Source organism: Nerophis ophidion, linkage group LG06 (genome assembly GCF_033978795.1).
Source record: "Nerophis ophidion isolate RoL-2023_Sa linkage group LG06, RoL_Noph_v1.0, whole genome shotgun sequence".
NCBI lineage: Eukaryota > Metazoa > Chordata > Actinopteri > Syngnathiformes > Syngnathidae > Nerophis > Nerophis ophidion.
Window position 1 is genome coordinate 4990753 of NC_084616.1, and position 20208 is coordinate 5010960.

The 20208-nt window shown below is 37.8% G+C and overlaps 1 protein-coding gene and 1 pseudogene across 1 annotated transcript in view; one reads left to right on the forward strand and one right to left on the reverse strand.

Moving 5' to 3' along the window:
* The window catches only part of LOC133553996 (plexin-A1-like), a 162813-nt pseudogene that overhangs the window by 132040 nt on the left and 10565 nt on the right, over positions 1-20208 (reverse strand).
* The window catches only part of LOC133553997 (plexin-A1-like), a 648088-nt gene that overhangs the window by 25043 nt on the left and 602837 nt on the right, over positions 1-20208 (forward strand). The window contains exon 6 of the mRNA XM_061902321.1: positions 7185-7247. Coding sequence (XP_061758305.1) covers positions 7185-7247 — 63 coding nt within the window. The remainder of the gene's footprint in view (positions 1-7184; positions 7248-20208) is intronic.

The window sequence follows — 20208 nt, forward strand, 5'->3', positions numbered from 1 at the left end:
TCAAGACAAAGTATATAATTTGTGAAATCTTCTATAAGAAAATATATTCAAACTACACAAATTAAGAACTGTTTTCTTTTTTTTTTATTAAAAAAAGAAAATGGTAATTAAGATTTTTTTTGAGGCCATATTTCATAGAAAATGTATTCATATTTTTGGAGACCTTAATTTTTTTTGGGGGGGGGAATATTGAATATAAAAACATATCTAAAATACAAAAACTTTTTTTTTAGGATATTCAATATTTTTTTAATATAATTTTTCTGGTGTTTTTCCGCCCTAAAAAATAAAGAAACAGGTGTTTGCGGGTCGAGGGGAAGTATAAAAATGTAAATATTTATTACAAAAGTACATTTAAAATACCCCAGCTAAGAAGTGGTTTTATATATGGCAAAATGTAGCTTTTTTTTTTTTTTTTAAGAATACAATCTGTTGTTTATTTATTGCCAACAATACACACACAATTTCAAAAAAAGTGTATATATATTTTTTTAAATATTTAATACGGAAATATATTAAAGACATTTTCCTTTAAACCAGCATAAAGTCATCACGAATGTCTTCCCGAAAGAGTGGGAGCTTCAAATGGGGCGCGACCTGAACCCCATTAAACTGAACCCTCACATCCCCACTTAGCTAATTCAACTACTGCATTAAAAACACATTAAAAAAAACCTCATTCCCAGCTGCCTGCTGAGTAAATATGCACGAGTAAGAACAAAAAAACATGAGTTGAACCCTGCAGGAGACGCCACCAGGAGCAAAATGAAATGTTATGTTAAAACCTTCCCACTATTCCAGCAGAAGAATGTGCTTAAAAGCAAAGTCCTGCACACACAAAGTCGCTGACTCAAACACACGCACACACACTATTTCACTAGATTGCATGCACACAAAAGGCATGCTGCTTTGAACACACACACACACACACACTAAAATCCTTCCTGTCATGTTTGCAGGGATACTTTTGCACAAATATAACTTGGAAAGCAACAATTAAAACGGCCAATAAAATAATCTCATAATTACAACCATGACAGTTATTGGGTGTCTCTGTAGAACTAAAATATATCTTCTAGTCCAGTGTCACCAATATGTGATCCTCCTGTGTCCGTGTCAAATGTTTCCGTGCCAGTAAAGTGGATGATAAATGGGACCAATTTCCACGTCCAAGTCGCAACACTTCCGACAACAAAAAAAAACAAACCTCAAGTTGCCGCAGACACGTTTCATCTTTTTTTTTTTTTTTCTGTTCTTGTGCCGGAGAGAGATTGGAAGAATGGGAGACATTTAAGACCAACAGGACTAGAGTTGCACAATTCCGGGAATATTCAAAGTTGGGAACTGTCCATGGGAACTAACCAGAATTAACAGGGATTAAAGTTCAAGTACAAACCCTGTTTCCATATGAGTTGGGAAATTGTGTTAGATGTAAATATAAACAGAATACAATGATTTGCAAATCCTTTTCAAGCCATATTCAGTTGAATATGCTACAAAGACAACATATTTGATGTTCAAACTCATAAACTTGATTAACTTAGAATTTCATGGCTGCAACACGTGCCAAAGTAGTTGGGAAAGGGCATGTTCACCACTGTGTTACATCACCTTTCTTTTAACAACACTCAATAGACGTTTGGGAACTGAGGAAACTAATTGTTGAAGCTTTGAAAGTGGAATTCTTTCCCATTCTTGTTTTATGTAGAGCTTCAGTCCTTCAACAGTCCGGGGTCTCCGCTGTCCTATTTTACACTTTATAATTTTCCTTGGGAGACAGGTCTGGACTGCAGGTGGGCCAGGAAAGTACCCGCACTCTTTTTTTACGAAGCCACGGTGTTGTAACACGTGCTGAATGTGGCTTGGCATTGTCTTGCTGAAATAAGCAGGGGCGTCCATGAAAAAGACGGCGCTTAGATGGCAGCATATGTTGTTCCAAAACCTGTATGTACCTTTCAGCATTAATGGTGCCTTCACAGATGTGTAAGTTACCCATGCCTTGGGCACTAATGCACCCCCATACCATCACACATGCTGGCTTTTGAACTTTGCGTCGATAACAGTCTGGATGGTTCGCTTCCCCTTTGGTCCGGATGACACCATGTCGAATATTTCCAAAAACAATTTGAAATGTGGACTCGTCAGACCACAGAACACTTTTCCACTTTGCATCAATCCATCTTAGATGATTTCAGGCCCAGAGAAGCCGGCACCGTTTCTGGATGTTGTTGATATATGCTTTCGCTTTGCATAGTAGAGCTTTAACTTGCACTTACAGATGTAGCGACAAACTGTATTTAGTGACAGTGGTTTTCTGAAGTGTTCCTAAGCCCATGTGGTGATATCCTTTAGAGATTAAAGTCGATTTTTGATACAGTGCCGTCTGAGGGATGGAAGGTCACGGTCATTCAATGTTGGTTTCCGGCCATGCCGCTTACGTGGAGTGATTTCTCCAGATTCTCTGAACCTTTTGATGATATTATGGAGCGTAGATGTTGAAATCCCTAAATTTCTTGCAATTGCACTTTGAGAAAGGTTGTTCTTAAACTGTTTGACTATTTGCTCACACAGTTGTGGACAAAGGGGTGTACCTCGCCCCATCCTTTCTTGTGAAAGACTGAGCATTTTTTGGGAAGCTGTTTTTATAGCCAATCATGGCACCCACCTGTTCCCAATTAGCCTGCACACCTGTGGGATGTTCCAAATAAGTGTTTGATGAGCATTCCTCAACTTTATCAGTATTTATTGCCACCTTTCCCAACTTCTTTGTCAGGATTTGCAATTAATTGTATTCTGTTTATATTTACATCTAACACAATTTCCCAACTCATATGGAAACAGGGTTTGTAGATCATTATTGGAACTCCCCATATATTCCCATAAACGGTGTCCAACTTTGAATCATCAAAAAATGGTCAATATTTCCAAACTTCCCGTGGTAAATATCTGGAAAATGTCCAACCCTTTGCAACTCTAGTCAGGACTAATCAACTGGGGGCCCGACAAAGCTTTTAATTTGTCCCGCCGAACAACAACCACAGAGGCTTGATGGAAACATTCAAAACAGGGTTATGTTTAAATTAAAAAAAAATGTATTGCTTGGATGGCATTATCTCAGGATTCTAAGAATATTACTTACATATTAAGTAAAGAAAAATATTTTAGTGTTTGCAAACTTTGCAAAGGCACACGTCTCTAGTAGGGTTGTACTGTATACCAATACCAGTATAGTACCGCCATACTAATGAATCATATTCGGTACTTTACCGCCTCTAAAAAGTTAAAAGAAGAAAAACTATGAATTATTTTTTTTTAGAAGTAAAAATTTTATGAGAAGTTTAATTCACGGGGGTGCAGTTAAAATTCTTCTTTGATTAAAAATATATATATTTTTTAAGAATAACGTAATATTTAAATACAAAATAAACAGTATTAACAAATTTGTGTGTTTTTTTTTTAAATCTTGATCTGTTGTGTTTTTTCTTGGTAAAAACTTGCACAATAATAAGTTTCTTGGAACAGAAATAAAGCTTATAAGTTAGTTTTTTAAATACTTTTTCCAAAATAATTTCTCCAGAGTATTTTTTTCCTAAGTATGAAAATCTTGCAAAAATTAAGTTGAACTTTTTTGAGAAATTAGTCAATATTTTATTCTATTAACTTTTTTTTTAATTTCACCACAGAATTTTTTTTCTTTTTTCCAGTCTGAAAATATGTTTTCCAAGAAAAAAAGAATCTTGAAAAATCTAAGTTGTTTATTTTTTGGAGAAATTATTCAATCTTCTATGTTATTAGCTAATATTATTTTGTTACTTTTGTTTTTATTCCAAGTCCAAAAATATTTTCCCCAAAACATTTAATTAAAAAAAAATTAAATGTTTTATTTTATTATTAAATTATCTTATGTATTTATTTTAATTTCACCAGAGTATTTTCTTCTTTGTCCAAGTCTGAAAAGGCATTTTCCAAGAGGGAAAAACTTGACAATAATACATTTTTTAAAACAAAAATAAATCTTATAATAGTTAGATTTTTTAAAATACTTTTTCCAAAATAGTTTCTCAAGAGTGTTTTGTTTCTTTTTCTATGTATGAAAATCTTGCAAAAATTAACTTTTTTGAGAAATTAGTCAATATTTAAATGTAATATAAACTTATCTTTTTATTATTATTTTTTCTCCTTTTCCAAGTCTGAAAATGTGTTTTTCAAGAAAAAATAAGTATTGCAACATCTTAGTTGTATTTTTTTGAGAATTTTTTCAATCTTTTATTTTATTATTAGTTAATCTTTTTTTTTCTTCTTATTCCAAAGAAACCAGCTGTGTTTCGGTTGCTAAAAGCAGCTGCAATCCACCGCTTTCCACCAACAGCATTCTTCTTTGACGTCTCCATTATTAATTGAACAAATTGCAAAATATTCAGCAACACAGATGTCCAGAATACTGTGTAATTATGCGATGAAAAGAGACGCCTTTTAGCCCTAAGTGGTGCTGGGCTAATACGTCCGCTACAACCAATAACGTCACAACACGAGTCATCATTCCGCGACGTTTTCAACAAGAAACTCCGCGGGAAATTTAAAATTGCAATTTAGTAAACTAAGAAGGCCTTATTGGCATGTGTTGCAATGTTAGTATTTCATCATTGATATATAAACTCAGCTACAATCGGGCGGAAGGCGGGGTACACCCTGGACAAGTCCATTGTAGCTGAGATAGGCGCCAGCGCCCCCCGCGACCCCAAAAGGGAATAAGCGGTAGAAAATGGATGGATGGATGGATGGATATATTAACTATCAGACTGCATGGTCGCTATTCGTGGCTTTCAGTAGGTCTTTAATCTTGTTTTAATAATAAATTTATAAGTCTAAGTAAATATTTTTTTTGACAAATTAGTCACTTTTATTTTATCAATTATTAATCTTGTTTTGGGCCCTGTGATGAGGTGGCGACTTGTCCAGGGTGTACCCCGCCTTCCGCTTGATTGTAGCCAAGATAAGCGCCAGCGACCCCAAAATGGAATAAGCGGTAGACTGGATGGATGGATGGATAATCTTGTTTCGTATTAATTTAATTCATTTTCTTTACAAGTTCTTTGTTTGAAAACTATCAATCTACGAAGAATTAAAAAAAACTTTCAACTAAAAATTATAATTTGAGATATATTGTTTGATTCAAGTCATAAATAAAAATGTTTAGCTCGGTTGGTAGAGTGGCCGGGCCAGCAACCTGAGGGTTGCAGGTTCGATTCCCGCTTCCGCCATCCTAGTCACTGCCGTTGTGTCCTTGGGCAAGACACTTTACCCACCTGCTCCCAGTGCCACCCACACTGGTTTAAATGTAACTTAGATATTGGGTGTCACTATGTAAAGTGCTTTGAGTCACTAGAGAAAAGCGCTATATAAATGTAATTCAAATATATAATTCAATAATTCAATTTTGCACCAACAGCGCCTCTGCTGGTTGCAGACAAGTATTGCACTCCATTTCCACTCAACCGCTCTCAGACATAATTCATCAATAATGTCTCAGAGGAAAAAAAAAAAAATAAATCCATTGATGGAACGCTGTGGTAACATATGGAAAAAATACATTTGTGGAATCAAACCAAAATCCCGAAGCAAGTCGGACAAAATAGTACCTGGTGTGCACACCTGGTGTGTCCTTGTGTTAGCACGCTCCACTCGTCATGACTGATGAGAGGATGCTGCACGGGTTGGATAATCCTCTTCCTCAAAGTCTCACACACACAAACGCACACACACACACACACACACACACACACACACGAGCGAGCACTCAGCAAAATGAGGTGAGCCTCAATTTGTGTGCGAGCTGATCAGAGGGAGGGTCACTCTTCTGCTGACTCGGCAGTTGTCGTACTTCCAGTCATCTCCCGCTCAGCACGGAGCCAGGTGGGAACTTCTTGCCGGGGCGCTGAATATTTCAAAACAACGCTGCAAAGTTGGACTTACAAACCCCGTTTCCATATGAGTTGGGAAAGTGTGTTAGATGTAAATATAAACAGAATACAATGATTTGCAAATCCTTTCAATCAATCAATCAGTGTTTACTTATATAGCCCTAAATCACTAGTGTCTCAAAGGGCTGCACAAACCACTACGACATCCTCGGTAGGCCCACATAAGGGCAAGGAAAAACTCACACCCAGTGGGACGTCGGTGACAATGATGACTATGAGAAACCTTGGAGAGGAGGAAAGCAATGGATGTCGAGCGGGTCTAACATGATACTGTGAAAGTTCAATCCTGCAATGCATACTCGGTCAACAGCCATACAGGTCACACTGAGGGTGGCCGTATAAACAACGCCAACACTGTTACAAATATGCGCCACACTGTGAACCCACACCAAAAACACATTTAGAATTCCTCCCGATTTCCACCCAGACTACAATATCGGGGGCGTGCCGGTCCAGTCACATAATATCTACGGCTTTTCACACACACAAGTGAATGCAAGGCATACTTGGTCAACAGCCATACAGGTCACACTGAGGGTGGCCGTATAAACAACGCCAACACTGTTACAAATATGCGCCACACTGTGAACCCACACCAAAAACACATTTAGAAATCCTCCCAATTTCCACCCAGACTACAATATCGGGGGCGTGCCGGTCCAGTCACATAATATCTACGGCTTTTCACACACAAGTGAATGCAAGGCATACTTGGTCAACAGACATACGGGTCACACTGAGGGTGGCCGTATAAACAACGCCAACACTGTTACAAATATGCGCCACACTGTGAACCCACACCAAACATTTCGGGAGAACATCCGCACCGTTACACAAAATAAACAGAACAGAACCAATACCCAGAAACCCTTGCAGCACTAACTCTTCCAGGATGCTAGAATATACACCCGCGTTACAACCCCCCCAAAAAACAGTGCTTGCCAAATACTCAGTGAAGCAGGTATAGCAAGGAGTGGGATTTCTAACAATTACAAAGGTTTGAGTCATGTTCTCCTACAGAAAATATGTTAAAACAAAAAGAGTTTTTTTTTTCGTCATCTTTTCCCATTTTCACACATCTCTGAAAGAGGTCTAGGGAGCCACTAGAGCGGCGCTAAAGAGCCACGGGATGCTGACCCCCGCGGTATGTATATTAAAAAAAATCAGTCATTAATTCGGCGACTGTCTCCCGTGTTTACGCAGATCCCAGGCCCGTGGATTTGGGAAAAGAAGCCGACTACAACAAGCCTTCGTTGCGCGAAGAAGGTAAGTGTGTGCTGGAGGCCGTACAAGCTGTTTTAAGTCCAACCCAAAGAGTGGCGCCGCTTTGACTAGTAGTTGGGAAAGGGCATGTTCACCACTGTGTTACATCACCTTTTCTTTTAACAACACTCAATAAACGTTTGGGAACTGAGGAAACTAATTGTTGAAGCTTTGAAAGTGGAATTCTTTCCCATTCTTGTTTTATGTAGAGCTTCAGTCCTTCAACAGTCCGGGGTCTCCGCTGTCCTATTTTACGCTTCACACATTTTCAATGGGAGACAGGTCTGGACTGCAGGTGGGCCAGGAAAGTACCCCCACTCTTTTTTTACAAAGCCACGCTGTTCTAACACGTGCTGAATGTGGCTTGGCATTGTCTTGCTGAAATAAGCAGGGGCGTCCATGAAAAAGGCGGCGCTTAGATGGCAGCATATGTTGTTCCAAAAGCTGTATGTACCTTTCAGCATTAATGGTGCCTTCACAGATGTGTAAGTTACCCATGCCTTGGGCACTAATGCACCCCCATACCATCACACATGCTGGCTTTTCAACTTAGTGTCGATAACAGTCTGGATGGTTCGCTTCCCTTTTGGTCCGGATGACACGATGTCGAATAGTTCCCAAAACTATTTGAAATGTGGACTCGTCAGACCACAGAACACTTTTCCACTTTGCATCGGTCTATCTTAGATGATCTCGGGCCCAGAGAAGCCGACGGCGTTTCTGGATGTTGTTGATAAATGGCTTTTGCTTTGCATAGTAGAGCCTTAACTTGCACTTACAGATGTAGCGACAAACTGTATTTAGTGACAGTGGTTTTCTGAAGTGTTCCTGAGCCCATGTGGTGATATCCTTTAGAGATTGATGTCGATTTTGGATACAGTGCCATCTGAGGGATGGAAGGTCACGGTCATTCAATGTTGGTTTCCGGCCATGCCGCTTACGTGGAGTGATTTCTCCAGATTCTCTGAACCTTTTGATGATATTATGGAGCGTAGATGTTGAAATCCCTAAATTTCTTGCAATTGCACTTTGAGAAAGGTTGTTCTTAAACTGTTTGACTATTTGCTCACGCAGTTGTGGACAAAGGGGTGTACCTCGCCCCATCCTTTCTTGTGAAAGACTGAGCACTTTTTGGGAAGCTGTTTTTATACCCAATCATGGCACCCACCTGTTCCCAATTAGCCTGCACACCTGTGGGATGTTCCAAATAAGTGTTTGATGAGCATTCCTCAACTTTATCAGTATTTATTGCCACCTTTCCCAACTTCTTTGTCACGTGTTGCTGGCATCAAATTGTTTATATTTACATCTAACACCATTTCCCAACTCATATGGAAACGGGGTTTGTAGTTAAGAGCGCAGCTTTTTCTTACAACAAATTATTTTGAAAAATGGCCTCAATAGAGGCCATGTGGCAGCACGGTGGCAGAGGGGTTAGTGCGTCTGCCTCACAATACGAAGCTCCTGCAGTCCTGGGTTCAAATCCAGGCTCGGGATCTTTCTGTGTGGAGTTTGCATGTTCTCCCCGTGAATGCGTGGGTTCCCTCCGAGTACTCCGGCTTCCTCCCACCTCCAAAGACATGCACCTGGGGATAGGCCCCTCCCACCTCCAGAGACATGCACCTGGGGATAGGCCCCTCCCACCTCCAAAGACATGCACCTGGGGATAGGCCCCTCCCACCTCCAAAGACATGCACCTGGGGATAGGCCCCTCCCACTTCCAAAGACATGCACCTGGGGATAGGCCCCTCCCACCTCCAAAGACATGCACCTGGGGATAGGCCCCTCCCACCTCCAAAGACATGCACCTGGGGATAGGCCCCTCCCACCTCCAAAGACATGCACCTGGGGATAGGCCCCTCCCACCTCCAAAGACATGCACCTGGGGATAGGCCCCTCCCACCTCCAAAGACATGCACCTGGGGATAGGTTGATTGGCAACACTAAATGGTCCCTAGTGTGTGAATGTGAGTGTGAATGTTGTCTGTCTATCTGTGTTGGCCCTGTGATGAGGTGGCGACTTGTCCGGGGTCGTACCCTGCATTCCGCCTGATTGTAGCTGAGATAGGCGCCAGCAACCCCAAAGGGTATAAGTGGTAGAAAAAGGGATGGATGGCCACAATGGAGCAATAGAACACTTTCACACTCGGAGTAGAGCAACATTTTAAAGCGCATGCAGAGGTATTTAGTATTTATTTAATTACGTTAGAAATGTTTTCTTGCAAGGATTGACATTACCTTTAAAGAAAAATGCATTGGAATAGTATAATGAAGAAATATAAATATGCCTGCAAAATAAAACTGATTTGTGAGTCCGATTACTTATGAAGAAGTCTATTGCAACAACACTGCAAGAACTGAACCGATGTTGTAATAGCGGTAAAATGCAAACTGCTGGGTCGGAGTTTATAGCGCTGATGAGTTGATTGTAAACAAGTGAAGAGCAAGTGTAACACACGACCTTTTCATCAACCATTGGAGCGCATGTAACAGTTTAAAGCGCACGCAGAGGTATTTATTTGTTATTTAATTTCAAAAAAGCTTTTTTCTTGCAAGGATTTTTGTAAAGTTTGAGAAAAGAAAAGCAATGTAATAGTGAAAACATACTTGGCTGATGAATCAGATTACTTATCAACCAATCTATTGCAACAACACAGCAGCAACTGAACCAATGTTGTGAAAGCGGTAAAATGCAAACTGCTGGGTCAGCGTTAATAGTGCTGACGAGTTCATTGTAAAGAAGTGAAGAGCAAGTGTAACACACATGACTTTCACATCATCCGTTGGAGCGCATGCAACATTTTAAAGCGCACACAGAGGTGTTTGTTATTTCATGTTGCTTGAAGCTTTTTCTTACAACAAATCATTTTGAAAAATGCCCTCCATAGAGCAATGAAGCGCTATCTTTTGGCTTGCTTTTAACACGTGTGTTGCAACAACAGAACCAATGTTGTAATAGTGCTTAAGAGCAAACTTACAGTCACATGACTTTCACCCCAAAAGTAGAGTAGAGCAACATTTTAAAGCGCATGCAGAGCTGTTTATTTTAGTTCCTCTAGGAGCCTGTTGTCATTGTAATAATACAATGAATAATTACTTTTCAACACGCATATTGCAACACAGCAGCAACAGAACCAGTGTTGTAATAGCGATAAAGCGCAAACTGCTGGGTCAGAGTTAATAGCATTGATGAGTTCATTGTAAACAAGTAATGAGCAAGTGTAACAAACATTACTTTTACATCAACCATTGGAGTGTATGCAACATTTTAAAGCGCACGCAGAGGTATGTATTCATTGTTTAATTTCAAGGAAACTTTTTCTTGCAAGGATTTTTATAAAGTTTGAAAAAAAAAAGCATTGTAATCGTGAAAACATACTTGGCCAATGACTGGGATTACTTTTGAACAAGAATATTGCAACAACACAGCAGCAACTGAACCAATGTTGTTATAGCTGTAAAACACAAACTGTTTTACCGCGTTAATAGCACTGATGAGTTCATTGTAAGGACAGTACGGCAAAAGTACCACACATTTTTTTTTTCACATCAACTTATGGAGCCTGTGTAACATTTTAAAGCGCACACAGAGGTGTTTGTTATTTCATGTTGCTTGAAGCTTTTTCTTACAACAAATCATTTTGAAAAATGCCCTCCATAGAGCAATGAAGCGCTATCTTTTGGCTTACTTTTAACACGTGTGTTGCAACAACGGAACCAATGTTGTAATAGTGCTTAAGAGCAAACTTACAGTCACATGACTTTCACCCCAAAAGTAGAGTAGAGCAACATTTTAAAGCGCATGCAGAGCTGTTTATTTTAGTTCCTCTAGGAGCCTGTTGTCATTGTAATAATACAATGAAGAATTACTTTTCAACACGCATATTGCAACACAGCAGCAACAGAACCACTGTTGTAATAGCGGTAAGGCGCAAACTGCTGGGTCAGAGTTAATAGCGCTGATGAGTTCATTGTAAACAAGTAATGAGCAAGTGTAACACACATGACTTTTACATCAACCATTGTAGTGTATGCAACATTTTAAAGCGCACGCAGAGGTATGTATTCATTATTTAATTTCAAGGAAACTTTCTTGCAAGGATTTTTATAAAGTTTGAAAAAAAAAAGCATTGTAATAGTGAAAACATACTTGGCCAATGACTGGGATTACTTTTGAACACGAATATTGCAACAACACAGCAGCAACTGAACCAATGTTGTAATAGCTGTAAAACACAAACTGTTTTACCGCGTTAATAGCACTGATGAGTTCATTGTAAGGACAGTACGGCAAAAGTACCACGCATTTTTTTTTTTTTACATCAACTTATGGAGCCTGTGTAACATTTTAAAGCGCACGCAGAGGTGTTTGTTATTTCATGTTGTTTGAAGCTTTTTCTTACAACAAATCATTTTGAAAAATGCCCTCCATAGAGCAATGAAGCGTTATCTTTTGGCTTAGTTTTAACACGTGTGTTGCAACAACAGAACCAATGTTGTAATAGTACTTAAGAGCAAACTTACAGTCACATGACTTTCACCCCAAAAGTAGAGTACAGCAACATTTTAAAGCGCATGCAGGGCTGTTTATTTTAGTTCCTCTAGGAGCCTGTTGTCATTTTAATAATACAATGAAGAATTACTTTTCAACACGCATATTGCAACACAGCGGCAACAGAACCAGTGTTGTAATAGCGGTAAGGCGCAAACTGCTGGGTCAGAGTTAATAGCGCTGATGAGTTCATTGTAAACAAGTAATGAGCAAGTGTAACACACATTACTTTTACATCAACCATTGTAGTGTATGCAACATTTTAAAGCGCACGCAGAGGTATGTATTCATTGTTTAATTTCAAGGAAACTTTTTCTTGCAAGGATTTTTATAAAGTTTGAAAAAAAAAAGCATTGTAATAGTGAAAACATACTTGGCCAATGACTGGGATTACTTTTGAACACGATTATTGCAACAACACAGCAGCAACTGAACCAATGTTGTTATAGCTGTAAAACACAAACTGTTTTACCGTGTTAATGGCGCTGATGAGTTCATTGTAAGGACAGTACGGCAAAAGTACCACACATTTTTTTTTTTTTTTACTTTAACCTATGGAGCCTGTGCAAAATTATAAAGCGCACGCAGAGGTATTCACTTAATGTGGATTGAAAATGTTTCTTACGTAAAATAATGGGGAAAAATGCATTGTTTAAGTACTAATGATTGTCACACACACACTAAATGTGGTGAAATTATTCCCTGCATTTGACTAATCACCCTTGTTCACCCCCTGGGAGGTGAGGGGAGCAGCGAGCAGCAGTGGCGGCCACGCCCGGGAAGTCATTTTTGGTGATTTAACCCCCAATTCCAACCCTTGATGCTGAGTGCCAAGCAGGGAAGTATTGGCTCACATTTTTATAGTCTTTGGTATGAAGAAGTAACTTTTAAACTTTGCAGAAAGACAACCAATGTTGTAACAGCGCTAAGGAGCAAAACATTCTCGACCTTTTCTCCCTGCCTCGCTGCTTACGGGTGATTCTTCTTTTCCTCTCATTTCTTTCACTTTCACACATTTTTCCCGGTCTCTCGCCTCATTTGTTCCCTGCCCGCCTTTTCTCCGCACGCTTATGTTGACTTGCAGCCCTTTGAAAGGGAAAGGCATCCAAAGAGCATCTGGAATCAAACATTGTCGAAAATAAACAAAAGACGAGGAAATAATTCTTGACGATTTGACGGGGGAAATGTATTGAGAATGTTCACGGCTGAAGCCCAAAGGAAAACAGGTAGCATATGAGAGTGCTTGACCTCTGCTACCTAAAACATTCTGAAAGCACAATTCTTAAAGATACATGAACTTCTTTTTACTTAAAATAATACACCAGGAAGGATCTCAAACTACGGCATTTTTGAATAAAATACAAATGTCACCAACTGGTCATTAAACTGCATTTACTTATATGATCCAATCCACACAACCTTTCCTAGTCATGGTGCAGAAAGAAAACCAAATATCCACCAGCGCACGACTTCAACAAACAATCACACACAACACATCCTGTTCATTGAACGTTGTGGATATTTATAAAAAACAAAAATAAACAAAACAACTTCCAATCAGCATAAAAAGATCTAAACTACAACCATTTAAATCCATTGCAAGGGATGATGGGAAAAATTCAAAACACTCTATCTACACTTAACCATGTTTGGTGCATTTTAGCTGCTTCATATTTCTGATTGAATAAAAACTTCGAATTGTTCAATACTCTTATTAACCAATTACAATCATATATATACATATATATATATATATATATATATATATACACACACATATATAGACATATATACACGCATCACGTGGCGCAGTGGAAGAGTGGCCGTGCACAACCCGAGGGTCACTGGTTCAAATCCCACCTAGTACCAACCTCGTCACGTCCGTTGTGTCCTGAGCAAGACACTTCACCCTTGCTCCTGATGGGTGCTGGTTGGCGCCTTGCATGGCAGCTCCCTCCATCAGTGTGTGAATGTGTGTGTGAATGGGTAAATGTGGAAGTAGTGTCAAAGCGCTTTGAGTACCTTGAAGGTAGAAAAGCGCTATACAAGTACAACCCATTTATCATTTATATATGAATATATATATATATACATGTATATATAGACATATATACACATATACATGCAAATATATACACATACACACATATATACATGCATATACATACACACATACATTTTATATATATATATATATATACACACACACATATACATACATATATATACATACATATACATATGTGTATACATATATATATATATATATTCATATACATATGTGTATACATACATATATGTATACATAAATACATATATATATATATACATACATATGTATACACATATACATATATATACACATATACATATATATATATACACATATGTACATATACATGTATACACATATACATATATATACACATATACATATACATATATACACATATGTACATATACATATATACACATATGTACATATACATGTATACATATATATATATATATATATATATATATATATATATATATATATATATATATATATATATATAATTTTCAATTTATGTATTTATTCATTTTTTTTATTATTTTTTAAGCCCAATGCGGCCCCCCAGTCGAAAACTTTGGACACCCCTGTCCTAAAGGATGAACAAATTGAACAAATCTAAAATTTTAAATCAGATTAGCTAGTTTAAAAATGAACTAATCCTATCGATCACCATTTGCAGTTTTGTGGGAAATAAAACGTACATTTTTACTGCATTTATTAGCGACGCACAAAGTGTTTTTCCTCAAACCAATACAGATTTGTTTGATACGTACTTAAGACTGATTCTGATACTGATAACTTTATGTTTTTCCCCTCGGAAATACTGTCAAAAGCGCTTTGGGCTCCTTAAAAAGGGGTAGAAAAGCGCTATACAAATACAACCCATTTACCATTTACCATAGAAAGTTTGCAGAACAAGTGGTGAAGAACGCAAAACATTCCTCTGAAATATTAAAAAAATAATAATTCAATTGTAACTAAATTAGGAATGGATTCACATTCCAGTCCTGGGTGGATCTCGCACCATAGGAAGCCAGGGGATTAATCATTTGTGCCATGCAGTCTGCCGAAAATGACAGAAAGTGTCACTCAAGTTGGAATCGCCAAAAAAAACACATTTTAAAGACATTCAACCCACTTCGGTGGTTATTGCATCCTCTTATTTAAGCCATATGACTCCCCTCCTACTTGATTTGAAGCGAGGCATGATTATTTCATTGATACAAAGCTGTCGTTTATGACGCTTTATGCAGAGAAACTGTACCAGGAGACCAGGAGGTACTGTAGTGCATGTGATTTTCTTAAGAAATCTCATGACTATCATTGCAACACAGCCCAAAAGCGTGTGTGTAAGCTGAATAGTGTATACTGTAGTTTACACATGCAATTTAACACACACACACACACACACACACACACACTGATTATTCTGCTGCCTCCACTGTTCACACAGCACAGAGCATAAGGCCTAAATTGGTCCTTTGGGACTTCACAATGCAAGCTGGGAGCTCTGCAGATACAACAACAACAACAACAACAAAAAAATGATGCTGGAATTCTTTTAATTGCTGACTAAACAACAGCAGAATTACCCCGACCCACACTGAAAGGAACCATTCCACTTAAAAAAAATAAAAATAGGAAGAGCAGATGTTAACAACAATCATGAGAGTTCACCCTCTCATTTTACAAAAAGGGAGTAGAAGAAGTGTCTGTGCAATCTTACAACAGGAAGCAGCAAAATGATAGCAACTCCTAAACTATTCTTTCTGTGCTTTTACATTTAGATTTGTATTTATTGTTTTAACGTGCAAGTTTTAATTTTTTCCCCGATTCAAAAGGATTGTGTATTCATTCAATGCATAGATTTCAGCAGGATCTACCCCAGTCTGCTGACATGCTAGCAGAGTGGTAGATTTTTGTAAAAAGCTTTTATAATTGTAAAGGACAATGTTTTATCAACTGATTGCAATAATGTCCATTTTTTTTAACTATTAAACGAACCAAAAATATGACTTGTTTTATCTTTGTGAAAACATTGGACACAGTGTGTTGTCCAGCTTATGAGATGCCATGCAAGTGTTTATTTTTATTTTTATAAATGTCTAATGATAATGTCAATGAGGGATTTTTAATCACTGCTATGCTGAAATCATAACTAATATTGATACTGTTGTTGATAATATTCATTTTTGTTTCACTACTTTTAGTTTGTTCTGTGTGGTGTTTGTGTCTCCTCTCGATTGCTCTGTTTATTGCAGTTCTGAGTGTTACTTTAAAAGTCTTATATAAGTGTTATAATGAAGACAACTCATGATGTAAGTGTCTATATTAGCCTACCATTAAAATTACTTTAAAGGTCTTATATAAGTGTTATAATGAAGACAACTCATGACGTAAGTGTCTATATTAGCTATATTTGCCTACCATCAAAATGACTTTAAAAGTCTTATATAAGTGTTATAATGAAGACAACTCATGATGTAAGTGTCTATATTAGCTATATTAGCCTACTATTAAAATGACTTTAAAAGTCTTATATAAGTGTTATAATGAAGACAACACATGATGTAAGTGTCTATATTAGCTATATTAGCCTACTATTAAAATGACTTTAAAAGTCTTATATAAGTGTTATAATGAAGACAACACATGATGTAAGTGTCTATATTAGCTATATTAGCCTACCATCAAAATGACTTTAAAAGTCTTATATAAGTGTTATAATGAAGGCAAAACATGATGTAAGTGTCTATTCAAGCTATATTAGCCTACTATCAAAATGACTTTAAAAGTCTTATATAAGTGTTATAATGAAGACAACACATGATGTAAGTGTCTATATTAGCTATATTAGCCTACCATCAAAATGACTTTAAAAGTCTTATATAAGTGTTATAATGAAGACAACTCATGATGTAAGTGTCTATATTAGCTATATTTGCCTACCATCAAAATTACTTTAAAAGTCTTATATAAGTGTTATAATGAAGACAACACATGATATAAGTGTCTATATTAGCTATATTAGCCTACTATCAAAATGACTTTAAAAGTCTTATATAAGTGTTATAATGAAGACAACACACGATGTAAGTGTCTATATTAGCTATATTAGCCTACCATCAAAATGACTTTAAAAGTCTCATATAAGTGTTATACTCATGTTGTAAGTGTCTATATTAGCTATATTAGCCTACTATCAAAATGACTTTAAAAGTCTTATATAAGTGTTATAATGAAGACAACTCATGATGTAAGTGTCTATATTAGCTATATTGGCCTACCATCAAAATGACTTTAAAAGTCTTATATAAGTGTTATAATGAAGACAACTCATGATGTAAGTGTCTATATTAGCTATATATAAGCCTACCATCAAAATTACTTTAAAAGTCTTATATAAGTGTTATAATGAAGACCACTCATGATGTAAGTGTCTATATTAGCTATATTTGCCTACCATCAAAATTACTTTAAAAATCTTATAAGAATGTTATAATGAAGACAACACATGATGTAAGTGTCTATATTAGCTATATTAGCCTACTATCAAAATGACTTTAAAAGTCGTATATAAGTGTTATAATGAAGACAACTCATAATGTAAGTGTCTATATCAGCTATATTTGCCTACCAATGGGTGACATTGTTATCACCAGGAAGGATGAGATCACCTACCTAGCTTCCATTCCAGAGGCTAATCTTTCCTGTGATAAAATGGCAACCAAGGTGATCAAAAAGGTCAACCAAAGAACGAGATTCCTCTACAGAATCTCCTCTCTGGTCAACAAAAGCACCTTGAGGATTCTAGCGGGAACTCTCATTCAACCCTTCTTCGATTACGCTTGCACCTCCTGGTACCCCAGCACCTCCAAAACCCTCAAATCTAGACTCCAAACATCCCAGAATAAGCTAGTCCGGTTACTTTTAGACCTCCACCCCAGATCACACCTCAATCCAACCCACTTATCCAAAGTGGGCTGGCTCAGGGTGGAGGACAGAGTAAAACAACTTGCACTGAGCCTGGTCTATAAAATCCGCTACACCTCCTTGATACCGAAGTACATGTCAAACTACAACGCCATAACCACAACACCAGGGGGAGCTCCACAAACCACGTTAAACCCAGATTTCGATCTAACAAAGGTCTTAACTCATTCTCTTTCTATGCCACATCAATGTGGAATGCACTCCCAACAGGTATAAAAGTAAGTGCATCTCTATATTCCTTCAAAACCGCTCTAAAACAACACCTCCAGGCAACTTCAACACTTTACTAATACCCTCCTCCATTCACATCCCATCTCCCCGGATTATAAACAACTCAAATGTACTTCTAATGTATATACTTGTTCTTATGCTATGTGAACTCACTATGTTCTCTGCTGGCTGTACATATCCTACTAAATAAGACCTACACTGTTTCAATGTCCACATTTCTCTGTTGATGCAATTGTTGATGACTGAAGTACTGATATCAACCAAAGCTCCTCATCCCACCCCCCGGATTGTAAATAATGTAAATAATTCAATGTACATACTATGATGATTAACTTGTGTGATGACTGTATTATGTTGATAGTATATATTTGTACCATGAATTGATTAACGTGGACCCCGACTTAAACAAGTCGAAAAACTTATTGGGGTGTTACCATTTAGTGGTCAATTGTACGGAATATGTACTGTACTGTGCAATCTACTAATAAAAGTATCAATCAATCAATCAATCAACCAACAAAATGACTTTAAAAGTCTTATATAAGTGTTATAATGAAGACAACTCATGATGTAAGAGTCTAAGTGTGTTGCTGGGTCACGTTCGGTTTTGGAATTGGATTGCATTGTTATGGTATTGCTGTGTAGTGGTTTCTTGGCTTGATTAAGTAAAAAGAATAAAAAATAAAAATCGATTTTTAAAAAAATGAGTATCCATTCTGAATCGCACAACGTGAGAATCGCGATTCAAGTCCGAATCGATTTTTTCCCCACACTCCTAACCTTTTACCATGACTTTAGTTAGAGTGACTTAAAGGAGTGTTTTGCAACTCCATGCTGGTTTCCATCTGGGCTCTAAAGTCCAAGAGCTGTGGTCTTTCAGCTCCCACTGCGGCCGCCCAGACCACATTTAAATGTCAAATCTGGAAAAAAAAAATGGCCTGTCTGTGCCACACACACACACACACACACACACACACACACACACACACACACACACACACACACACACACACACACACACACACACACACACACACACACACACACACACACACACAAAAACACAGACCCCAAACGCTAATAAAGCTGGTAATAAATGAAGCATGCAGTCAGGAAGCTTATTAGAGGGCACATAATGGGTTAATTCTTCAGAATTAATACGGTGATGAGTTGCACTACTTGGCTGCAACCAGCAGGGGCACACTTCATGTGGCCCTTACCCGTTTTGCATCCTCCCTGGCGGAGAAGCAGAAGTTTCGAACAGGCCTGTGCAATTATTTTGACTCGATGCCACATTTAGAGAAAAAAATGTGTCTGGGGGCCCGTATACCGTATTTCCGTTAATTAATTCAAAACCTTTTCTCACTCCGGCACTTACCAAAGACATGCGGTAAATTTAGGCCTGTGCTTATAAATTTGAGTGTGATGTAAGGATACCATCAAGAAAAGCACATTTAATTAAAAAAACGTTATTCTGGTCTTACTTTTACTTATAAACGAAGTCCATGCGCAGCTCCTTCTGGTCAAAAGCATCGATAACTTGTTTATAGAAGTCTTCCTTATCTTTCTTCAGTTTTAAAAGTCTCTCTGTCTCCATGGACATCTTCCTTTATTACCTCCTGCTTCCATTGAAAGTCCAGTTTAGAAAACTGTTTTACTTTAGATATGTAATCCTCCATGTTAAAAGTGCAAGCGAGAGGAAAAAATAAACGATCGCTGCTTGTTGTCACTTCTTCTGCAGCCGAGTAGTCGCAAGAAGGATCACTAGCGCCCTCTACCACCAGGAGGCGGGAGTCATTTAATGACTCATACTTGACACACGCAGCTACGGTATATCAATAAAACATAGCTGCTTACTGTTGTTTTTAGCATATTCAATAGCTTGGACCTTAAATCCTACTGAATAGCTCTTAATCTTCTTCCCTTTATGCGATTTCAAATCATTTAAATCAGCCTCCTCCATTTTGAAAATGATGACAGGTGAAGTGTCACTCGTGACGTGACGAGTTTGACCCGGCGGAAATTCTAGGCATGCACTAATAAAAATAATATTTTGTGAAACGAGTTTGACCCGGCAATAATTCTAAGCAGGCGCATACTATATACCCGGCGGCAATTCAAGGAAATACGGT